At 35.1% G+C, this 12,126-nt stretch overlaps 1 protein-coding gene across 2 annotated transcripts in view; it reads right to left on the reverse strand.

Annotated features, from left to right (window-relative positions):
- The window catches only part of DPY19L1 (dpy-19 like C-mannosyltransferase 1), a 54,420-nt gene that overhangs the window by 10,597 nt on the left and 31,697 nt on the right, over nt 1-12,126 (reverse strand). For both annotated transcript variants that reach the window (XM_035316954.1, XM_035316952.1), the window contains 7 exons: nt 10,960-11,019; nt 8,327-8,407; nt 7,443-7,544; nt 6,605-6,676; nt 6,034-6,083; nt 4,973-4,997; nt 3,640-3,759 (listed from right to left, as the gene is read on the reverse strand). In XM_035316954.1, the coding sequence (XP_035172845.1) occupies nt 3,640-3,759; nt 4,973-4,997; nt 6,034-6,083; nt 6,605-6,676; nt 7,443-7,544; nt 8,327-8,407; nt 10,960-11,019 (510 nt within the window). The remainder of the gene's footprint in view (nt 1-3,639; nt 3,760-4,972; nt 4,998-6,033; nt 6,084-6,604; nt 6,677-7,442; nt 7,545-8,326; nt 8,408-10,959; nt 11,020-12,126) is intronic.

Raw genomic sequence — 12,126 nt, forward strand, 5'->3', positions numbered from 1 at the left:
CAAGGCCTATTTCTTTCAAGCCAACTATGCCTTCAGGATGCTTCAAAGGAGATCAGGTCACTGGACTTGAGCTATTCTGGTCCAAAAGGGACAGCTCCTGGAACAGGTGATCATTTGGATTGGTAGGTTCCTGAGAATCTTAGGCTTGCTTTACAACCACAGGAAACAACAGCAGAACTACTAAAGAGCCAAGCTGCAGTTGAGTGCAAGGCAAAATATATTCTGCTTCCTTTTCTTCTCTCCCATCGCTCTTCTTAAACACTATCCTTTCTACTGACAGATTGGACTAAAGTCAGTGACCTAAACTAAATCCTAGAAAATTTATACAACCTGAAAGGAAAACAGAATTGTGGTAAAATACTCTGCATGTGTCCTTCCAAAACATGCACAGTGATAACATGAGGCATCCTCTAAGATCCAAAACATAATGATTACTAAAAGCACCAGATTTCATTAACTAGAATGATGACCTTACTTGCAATACTAAACAAAAAAACCAACATGATCCAAGGAGGAATTACTGTGGTGTCATTACTCAGGTGTTTAAAAAGAAAAAGACACCAAATGAAGATATTCACTGCAGTAACAATTAACTTGTGATAAAAAAAAAAAAAAGGCAAAGGAAGCCACATATTGGCTTCCTATTGGCCTCCTGGCAGCTCATCTTTGAGTCATTACAAGTTGCAAGGTACTTTTTTCCTACCTTTCAGAAATTATTTCTCTACATGCAGCAAAAAAAGTAGTTCAAATTTTATTGTTTTTCAGTTCTCAAAAGGCTAAGAGTAAGAGGCCTTTGAGGCCTGTGGCACAAAATAATGAAGTATTTTGAGTTCTAAACTTCATCCCCTTTTGAAAGAGTTTTCAGTAATAACAGAACAGAAAAGCCCATTGATTTTCTTCTACTAAAACACACAGATAAAGCAATAATAATTAAGAACAAATTAATTTTGGACAGAATTCATTCATATTGTAGATGCTATCTAGAAATCACAACAGAAGAAAATAAACTATTTTTGTTTATCTTACTTTTTAAAAGCAACTTCTTTTGCTAACATTCTGGTTGTCTTCCCCAACCACTGCAAGTCTTCCCACTCTGTCAAACATTTTTCTCCTTTCCTTTCATTTGTATTATGTTCATAACAGTTCTTAGCATCCAACTCAACTCCTTAACATGTTCTCTTTTCAAGTCCAGTTCAATATTAATCATGACCTTTCACTCTCGTGTGGAATACTTTATGTGAATGACACTTCCAACAGAAGGGCAGAACGGATGAGGTTTGAAGGGACTTCTGAAGGTTATCTAGTCCAAACCAGCTGCTCAAGTAGGACCATCTAAAGCATGTTGCCGAGTACCATGTCTAGGCTACTTCTGAGTAACTCCAAGGATGGAGACTCCACAGCCTCTCTGAGCAACCTGTGCCAGTGCTCAGTCACCCTTACAATGAAAAAGTGTTTTTTCTCGTGTTGAGACAGAACCTACTGTCTTCCTGTTTGTGCCCACTGCCTCTTGTTCTGTCACAGAACACTGTTGAAAACAGCAGCTCCATCTTCTCTGCACACCTCCATTCAGCTGTAAGCACATACATATATATAATATTGCATGTGTATATATGTATTTATTGGTAAGATTCCCCCTAAGCCTTTTCTTCTTCAGGCTGAATAGGCCCAGTTCTCTCAGCCTTTCCTTGAAAGAGAGATGTTCCAGGCCTTTCATCACCTTAATGGACCTTTGCTGGATATTCTCCAGTAGTTTTAAGTCCCTCTTGTACTGGGGAGCACAGAACTGGACCCAGCACTCCAAGTGTGGCCTCAACCGTGCTGAGTATAGGGGAAGTATCACGTCTCTTGACCTGCTAGCAATGCTCTTCCTAATGTGGCCCAAGATACTATTAGCTTCCGTTGCAGCAAGGGTACATTGCTGGCTCATGTTCAGCTTGGTGTCCACCAGAATCCCTGGGTCCTTTTCTGCAAAGCTGCTTCCCAGCAGTTTGTCTCCCAGCATGTACTGATGCCTGGGGTTGTTCCTTTTCAGGTGCAGGACTTCACAGTTCCTCTTGTAGAACTGCATGAGGTTTCCACCAGCCCATTCCTCCAGCCTGCTGAGGTCCCTCTGGCTGGCAACACACCAACTGATGTACCAGCCACTCCTCCCAGTTTTGTACCATCAGCAAACTCTGCCTCATCATCCAGACCATTAATGAAGATGTTGAACAGTATTGGACCAAACATTGACCTGGGGGTACAGCACCAGTTACTGACCTCCAGTCCCACTTCATCTCTCTTAATCACCACTCTCTGGGCCCAGCCTCTCACACAGTTTTCAAGCCACCTTCCTATCTGCTTCCCTTTTGCCACAATTGCAAAGCTTTTAAAGCAGCTACCTGGATACAGATTCAATCAATCAAGTTCACTTCTCAAAAACATGGATACCAATACACAAAGGCAATTCTAAGACATTTAAAATCCAGGAAAAAAAAATACTAATAACATTTTATCTTATGGTTGATTTCAGCTTAGAAAAAATACATCTGATTGTGATGGTTTTATCGTGCTAGGCAGCTGAACTCCACCACAACCGCTCTCACACCCCTTCCTTAGAAGAGGAGGGGAAGAAGCAAAGGAAAGAACAACTCATGGGTTGAGATAAGGATAATTTAATTAAAGGGAAAAAATATTTATTAAGGAAATATTGTTAATTAAACAATTAAACTAAAGGGAAAAAAGGGAAAGGGGAAAAGGGAGTGAGAAAGCGAAAAAAAACAAAAGTCAAGGCTGTGTGGAAGTGCAGAGGAAAGAAATTACTCTCTACTTCCCACAAATGAGCGATGCTTAACCACATCCTTGAAGCAGGGCCTCAACGCACGTAGCTGGTGTTTGGGAGGAGGACAGACATTTTCAGGAGAGCCCACCCCTCCCCTCTTCTACCACCTTTTATTGCTGAGTGTGACATCATATGGTATGGAATATCCCTTTGGTTGGTTTAGGTCAGCTGCCCTGGTGATGTTTCTTTCTCACTTTTTTGCCCACCCCCTAGGAGGGTTAGAGTCCTGATCCTGTGCCAGCACTGCTCAGCAGCAAACAACACTGGTGTGATACCACTGCTGTTCTAGCTACAAGTGCAGAGCACAGTACTGTATGAAAGTTAACATCCCAGCCAAACCCAGTACACTGAGTTAGGCACATGGCTTTTGATTTTTAAGGCTAAAATATTTTCAAGATGAAAAACTACTTAAAACTGCATTTTTGGCAAGAATATGTGCAAGGCTATAAGCTCAAAAGTGCTGTGAAAACAAAACAAACTAATTCAAACACTGTTCTGGATAAAATCAATAGCTGATAAAAATCTGCAGCAGCATTAGTAAAATAAAATCCTTTGTATGTCTCCTTATGCTCAAGTTCAATATACAGCATACTGATTTGTATAGTGATGCAGTTGGACAAGTTGCATAAAACAGAATGCTTATTTTATTTAGGGTGAGGGGAAAAAGGAACATGTAATCGTATTTTTAGACAGGCAACTTAATTTAGTTTATTTTTAACTGTGATACTCAGATTCAGCAATCACACAAATTTGATTTAGAATAAAGGTAGAATAGGTAATAGTGTAAGTACTGAGATAGCTGCAGCACTAAATCTTACCTGTTTTGAACACACCAAGGAAGCCATAACACACAGGTGTGGTGTCAAAAACAACTTTAGCCTCATGATTAAAATTGCTAGGACACTGTATGCCAACAGCTGCAATGCATGGTATACCACCTGCAAAATAAACAAATCCACAAACAATCATATTTACACACTTTTAATTTCTCTCAAAACTATAATTTCATTTTCAGTATAGTTTAAATAACAAGTTTGTCTGAAAAAGAGTCAAAGTGAAAGTAAACATCTTCACATTTCAGATAGTAAACTGAACTTTGTCATCTTTTTTCTGAAGTGTGTCTAGTCTGTCAAAGTATGGAACAACAGAAGGAAAAACATTAACAATAAAAGTAGAAGGAATTTGAGAAATGGCTAGCTCTTCAAAAGATTCCGAAACACAGTCAGGCAGAAACGGGTAAAATTTGTTATATTATCTCTTTACAGAGGTGAAGAGACTTTGCTAATACCTTGTCTAATACCTAAAATACTTACGTATGAGATGGAAGAAGCAAATAAAGTCATCTAACCTGGAGAAAGGGAGACTCAGGGGAGACTCTACATCTGTATCATCTATCTACTCTGTATCATGCTCTACAATTACCGTAAAGGAGGCTGTAAGTGAGGTGGGGATCAGTCTCTTTTCCCAAGCACCAAGCAATAAAACAAGCAGAAATGACCTTAAGTTGTGCCAAGGGAAGTTTAGGGTGGATATTAGGAAAAAAAATCTTCACTGTTCCAGAGTATTGGAACAGTCTGCCCAGAGAAGTAGTTGATTTACCACCCCCAGAGGTCTTCAACAGATGTGTACCGTAGAGCTTAGTGACGTGGTTTAATGGTGGACCTGTCAGTGCCAGGTTAAAGGTTGGACCGGATGATCTTAGAGGAGGTCTTTTCCAACCTAAATTATTTAAATGATTCTATAATCTCTGCTACTCACATTACCACAGGTAACTTGTTAAGAAAAAAACAGTTAGAAAGCATCAGAGATGTAGTTCAGCCCTCCTAACAATGAATCTACATCACCTGTGGAAGTGTTGTGGTAAATCAGAGGCATTTTTGCAATCAGTGCCTTTCTGCACTGGTACAGCAAAAGCCCAAAATAATCCTATCTGCACTGCCACCCCACCATTAATTAGCATTATTTTCTGTTCAGCATTCCAGAGCTATTTTGGTGACATATTGGATCCAATTTAAGACAATGGAATAAAAGATGCAAATAATTAGCTACAAATAAACTATCTATCAGCATAAATATTGAAATACAGCTTCCAATGGGCCACGTATTCACATTAACATATGAATAAAATTGTGCAGAAGAAAAAAATCTTACCTCACCCTGGTTAAAACGTTCCTCTCTGAATAAAGAAAAAAAAGGAAAAAATCACTATTTGTTTCTATCATATAGATGCAGCAGTTTTACTTTACAGTAAGCAAGAGTCAGCACCTGTATTTTTTTTTTCCTCTCTAAAAAGCTTTTAAATATACTGTAAATCAGTAACTATCCTCCATTCCTATGTTTACTTGGATATCTGAAAATTAATTTTAACAGTTTTTTTAATCACTTTCATGAATTATTTCACATATAGAACAGTTGAACAGTTTATTTAGAGAATGAAACCTCAGTAACATAACAGAGGCAAAGAACTGTTTCCAAAAAAGTAAGCTATTCACTCAGATTGGTTTTGGCTTCTCAGAAGGAATATAAATGTGAATACAGTGAAAATGAGGTATACTTTTTTTTTTTAAAATAAAAACCCTCTGAGTGCAGAATGCTGCACTGATTTTTTATTTTATTTTTTTTAATTTTGACATATGCCATTAAGACTATGGAAAGCAAATATTACTGAAATGAGCAGTGACAAAAAAAATGGAAGCAAAACGATTTCCCTTGCTAGGGAAATGACAACATGCAATTGGCCAAATTCACTGCCTTTAAGCACTTCAAGAAGTGATGCCTAATGCCTGTAACAGGCAGAGCACGTATTACACATGTTTAGAAAATAAAATTAATACAGCTGGGATGCCTTCCTAAGGATGAAATTTAAGTATTTTTATAACCTGGAAAAAAATAATGGGGAAGAAACAGCTTGTATTCACTGTTTATAGGAGAAAAGTGAATAGACACATAAGTAAACACTGGTTTAGGAACAAAGCAGAAAAATAAATGTTGAAATAGAATACTTGTGGGCAAGGGAGGCTAAGATATTTAAAACTATGTTCAGAAGATAAACTTAGACAGTCTATAAAAATACCACAAATAGTACATCCAAACCATTCCATTATATAATTTACCCTTCAAAAAGGATCAACATAATGTAGTTATTTAGTGTATGTCAAATCAAATGAACTTCCAGCAGGAAGATCAATTTGACATTCAAAAAGAATACTTACCTCTCATATTGGCCTGCATGAGATAAAGTCCACCTAAGATATTTAACTGCCTGAAGAACACAGAAGCCAACAAAATTATGAATAAATTTTCGAAAGCATTATAGAGCATTTCCAACATTCGTTAAATTACATTACACCTGAGTAATCTTGTTTTTAGATAATGCTAAGATAAAGGCAATGCTTTAGCTAAAAATTCTTTCTGAGGATGTTTAATTAGCCAGGCAGTTAGCAGTTATCCCATCTGTTCTTGTGTAAACTGTAAATTGTTTTCACACAAACTATGCATAATCAAATCTACAAAAACAGTTGTAAACTTTAGTTATAGTACTCATCAGCTGAGTGACAGGATTTTTTTTGGTGCTTAACATCAAAGCAAGTTTTCTCACTGATGCAGGACCAGAACTTTGTAAAAACTTATAAGGAAATAAGTAAAGGAAATACAGAAATTGTATACAAATATTTTTGACAAACTGTATTTTATTTAACTTTTTCCTGTCTCAAAATAAATAGTGTTCCCTTAAAAAATGTAAAAAGTAAATTCAAGGTAAAGGTGATTCACTGAATCACTTACCTTTTTAATGATTACCCCCAAAACCACTAGAACAACTGGTAGTAGTAGAGTCTTTGTGTATCTAACTGGAGTCTACAATGGAAATAAAATGCATTAATTGCTTTCTAGTCATCTAGAGTTACATCAATGTTCATTTTGAAGAAAATAATATAAGGAGTTCTTCCTCAAGTGAAACAAATATACAACAAGAGCAAAACAAGTTAAAAAAGAAACTTCTTTGAACTCCACCCAGCAATGTCACTAGAGGTCTTAATACTAGGGTCATTAGAAAATTATTCCCCTTTTTCTTTGGCAAATTACCCAAAGACTTCAAGTAGATGGTATCTCAAAATAATTTGAATGTTCTGGGTTGACTAATCTATAAATGTTCTGAACACATATTTAGATACTGATGAACTAGAAAAAGTCTACTAACAACACACATGGAAACCTCGATACTTTTCTGTAAACTAAATCCACCTCACCTTTGTGTCTCTCATCACATTTTCCCTCTGCTCAGCATCAGTTACTGACGGACACAAAATCTTAATTTTGTAGACCTTTGACCTTTCATATATCCCTGAACAAGCACTTCTTTTAGTAAAGCAAGCATGCTTCTTAGATATGAAATCAAAACACTTTTAGTTTTAACAAATTTAAAAGAAAAAAAAAAAACAACATTTAAATTTAGCTGAAGTTCATTAACATCTCTAACATCATCAGTAAGTACTTGGAACTTAAAAAAGAAAGAATTCTGATGATGTCAGTAGTATGTTATGGCTCACAGATGTTTCAAGTTATAAATGGAGATAAATCAAAAAGCTCCCTTTTCCATAAACATATAATTTGGTCACATTACCTCTTTTTCCATGAAGTCAAACTCTGCAGCACAGGTATACATTAACGTGTCAAAATCCTTGTAGCCAATAAATTTAGATTTTAATATATTACCTATATGAGCCTGGTAGGAAATACAAAAAAAAGAGCTGCAGTAAGGAAAAAACAAACAAACAAACAAACAAACAAACAACAAAAAACTTTTCTGCAAACAAGTAGTTTAAATATGTATCATTTTTTAAATTAAATCAGAAGACTATATAATTTACAATAATGTTATAAATGCACCAAAAATGTATTTGAGTAGATTAAATGATATATTCGATCATAACAGATTAGACAAAAGAAAAAGCAGAAAGCAGCAGAAAAAGGATGTTACCACTGCAACTGGGTTGAACAGGAGTACAGTTTGCATATGCATATTTTAAGATATGAGCTTCTCACCTACTGCCCCTACATTTAGGTTTGCAGCATCTACATAGACCGGTTTAAAAAATTGAATAGTAGAAGCACTGAAGTGCAATTAGGAGTCCTAGTTACAACAAGCATTAAAGAATTGCCTTAAAAATGAGTTTCAGAAGAAATTGAATCAAGAAACAGAGTAAATAAAACAAAGTTATAGGTAAAAGACACCAAAAATAAACAGAGCTCTATAAAGCCAGATTTCATAACAAACACAGAATTTATTAACTCAACAGTACACACATTGGTCTTTTCAAAAACTTAGGTCGTAATACCTCAAAGTCTTCATTCATATTGAATGAGAAAGCAAATACACAAGCCCATTTCTGCAAAAGAAGTCTAAGAATCTTGGGAAAATATATCAATAAGAGACTGAAATCAAAGCATTAAAACAAAATATTTTTAAAAGACACCATATACTTGCATAAGAGAAAGAAGACTTACATCATCAGCTATTCCAAATGCTAAAGAAGTTAGGTATTTCAAGGTGACTGTCCCAAATAACCAGGCACATCCTTCAATGACCTTAAAAATACATTCAGAACGAAATAAATGTGTCTCAACAAACTTTTAAATAAAACCATCCTTTCTCAGAAAGATTACTAAAGCTAGTGACTAAAGCTAGTCTAGTGACTAGCTCAAAACTCTACATTACCACCAAGATACACAATCATTTCTAACCAGTTACACTTCTGAAATTTGAATACACTGGATGGTTTTCTGTTTTGTTTTCTGTATTTTCCCCCTCCCTTACTTCAACTGAAATATTTTTGGATTAACTGATATTTTGGCTGTATCACTGCACATGACATTGTAGCAGAGGATGTAGCAAAGTAAACTTTAAACAGGGCAGCCAAACTGTCAGTTCCATCTGTTTTGCATATAGTGGTGTACCGTGATTATTTTCTACCAACAGCCTCTCTGTAATTATCAGGTTGTACTACCCCACTAATTGAAACCTTTGAAGGAATTTGCTGATTTATAGTACCTTTTCAAGATAATCTCAAAATAGAACTTCAAGGAGACAGAAAGGGTTACATACCATGTTTATAAAATGTAACTAAAACTACTAGAATGGATAAAATTCTAGGCAATCTTCTTTTAGTTAGTTCCTTATAAAACAAGCCCAGCTGAGTAGGAAAGCTTGGCTCAGCATCATGCATACGACAGGGACCAGCAGCAGATACATTCAGAGAGAATATAATAAAAACATGCAAACTGATCGTTACCCTAACATAACCATGATATTTATGTGACTATGGGTTGCATTGAATCATCATGTTTAATGGCTGAAAATTAACATAAGTGCCTGAGAGGTACCTAATCCTTTTCTGATTTTGCTTCCACAATATAATAATTCTCTCATATAAATTTACCACTGCCAACATAAGGAGCACCAAATAAACTGTAATTATAACCTGTTTCTACTCACTAGCTTTGTTATGTTTACCTCCACCTTCCAAGATGTAGAATTCTAAGCTATTTTAAAATCTGTGCTATTTAGCAATTCTTTATTAATAATTATCTTCATATCCTCTCTTCTTATATTTGATTGTGGTACATTTTGCATTTGGGGGGAAGGCATTCTTTCATTTGCCTTTTTTTTAAGAAAGATATAGAAAGATATGTTGACTGAGATTGCATATAATATTTAGGATGGCAAGTATGAGCTTAATAAATAAAAAATAATTACTGCTTTCTCTGGAAAGAGTCCACTCTCCATAACTTTCATCGTTTACTTCCCTTTTTGATGCCTGCTCAGAAATGCAATGATGTATTCAGAGAACTTTTAATAAGAATACCAAAATTTTTCTGCTTATTTAGGTTCAAATATTTTATACATACAGTTTGGGTGGTGGTGGTGGTCTTCTTTTGAAAACTTACCATTTAATCCCACCCTTTGTTTCTTACCTTCTAACATTCACACCTTATCACATGGAGCTTATTTCCTTTTACAGTACCTCTTAGATATCTTCCCCAAAAGGTTTCTGAAATTCAAGTGCATTACATTCACCCATACACCCTTATCTATATCCTTCAAAGAAGTCAAATAGGTTTGCCAGGCATGACTTCCTTTAGAGAGGCTGCATCGGACCTATCTTTTGTTATATCACATGTACGTGTATCTTCAACAAATTTATTCATGTATTTGTTCTTCTACAAAGTTGGCCTTACTGGTCTGTAGTTCCACAAATGTCTTGGATCTCATTTTTAAAAACCTGATACAAGATCTGTCTACATTCCCAATTCCCTGGTACTACAGGTAATTAGTTACATTGACAGGTTACACACACAATACAGTTTGTTATTTTTTTTTCATTTTAATGCCTTTATATTCTAATGCCTGTATAATAACTGTATGGATTTCATCCAGTTTTGGTAAGAGGTTACCATTCATTTTAATGAGAATGGTCTTAAGCACCTGGATAGTCTTAGTAGTCTCCCATTAAAGACATCTTTACAAGTTAACGTTTTATCTTAAGCAGCAAGTTGTTTCTCATGGTTTCTACAGTTTTGTATTTTATTTGTCAGAGTTTGGGGGGTCTCCTCCACATTTGGACATTATTTCAACTGCCCTCAAACCCCAACTACTTGTCCCTACATCGTTTTAGTCTGACATAACTAAGTACAAGAAGAGAGTAAGTTGCTTGATGTTATCAAAAATATTCTAAAAGAATGGTGATATAGGACATATTTTTAATGAATCACTAGTGTAGTATCTTAATCCCCATCAAATTACCAGGCACTGTTATTCTTTTAACTGCATCTTCTAAATTGCTTTCTGGTTTAGAGAGATTTTCATAGAGATCTTAGATTTTGCAAACAGGTTTAAATTAAGTGTGCTGCCATTTTAATGTTATTTTAATTTTGTGAAATAAATGCTTATTTATGCTCCTTTTCATCCTTCAGTATTTTAAAATTAATTCCTAGGAATAGGGACAATTTACTTGAAAAGGTCAGTTTATCTGTATTTCTTGATTTTCTGCTGCTAGAAAACAAACTAAAAGTTAGTTCTGTTTCATTAAAACAAAAGTCATAGTTCTTTTCTGAAATTCAAGATGTATGTAATTCCTTACCCACAGATAGACTTGACCTCTGCACCTTTTAAAGACCCTTGGACTCAGTTCCAGAATTCCCTAATAATAAAATGAAAATATATTTCCAGGTAAGATATATCAAGAAGATGTTCCAGTATCCTGAACGACATTTTATTTTAATAAGCACCTGCTTTAGCATGCAGCTACTTAAAGTAAATAAATAAACACACACACCACCACACACTAGATTCCAGAATCAACACGTGAAATATGAATGAACAGAATCAACATACAGTATTGTGATTTCACCCTGCACTGGCAAAACATGCCAAAATAAAAATTCCTACTGAAGTTTAAATATGATTAATCAAAGACTATTCTACTCTTTACCAAGTAAAATTTTATACTATACAGTTCTAAGTTTCTTTAAATCAAAGACAACAGGAAACTGAATTATGTCTGCTTTCATGAACAAGAGCCTTCTGAAGCAACAAATAAATTACTGGCAGCATAACACAAATTTTTCATACAAGGCAAGAGAACACAAGCAGGGAAAAAGTAACCAGGAATTTTCTGTTTCACACTGTTCTTGATTTATGACACATAGAAAATCTGTTCTAAGATGCCTTGACAAACAACATCATTAAGAAAAACAGAGAATCAACTTAAAAGCTTTTAGAACCCCATCTATATGTGACATGGGCTGAGGCCATTATATAGAGTCAAATAACAGACAAACAACAAATATTTTTTTTCTAAGCAGAAAATAGACAAGAAACTCAATGTAACTATATTTAGTATATAATTACAGAAGCTACTACAAGCAAGTAGAGTAAGCTTGTAAGAAAAACTATTCCAACAACTACCATAGTGAAAGGAGCTAATTCTTAACACAGGTGAGAAATTACTACTCTTTTACTGAAGGACAAAATATAAACAAAACAAAAAAGTAAACAAACAAACAAAAATCACTGAGGTCACCCCATGCTTCTAGCAGGGGCAAAAAGATTCAGAAATTGAGATTATTTGTAGCATGCTAAAGGAGATCAGTTTACACAATCTTATCTCCTATTTCATGTACATAATTCCCTTAGCAGAAACCATATGAAACTAAAAGAGGTTAGAGGTGTTTTTTTCTCTTAAGTATAAATGAATATAGCGAATATTGAGATTAGCCTTTAGCGAGTAATTTCACACTTGGGAATA

This window comes from Oxyura jamaicensis, chromosome 2, assembly GCF_011077185.1.
Source record: "Oxyura jamaicensis isolate SHBP4307 breed ruddy duck chromosome 2, BPBGC_Ojam_1.0, whole genome shotgun sequence".
Lineage (NCBI taxonomy): Eukaryota > Metazoa > Chordata > Aves > Anseriformes > Anatidae > Oxyura > Oxyura jamaicensis.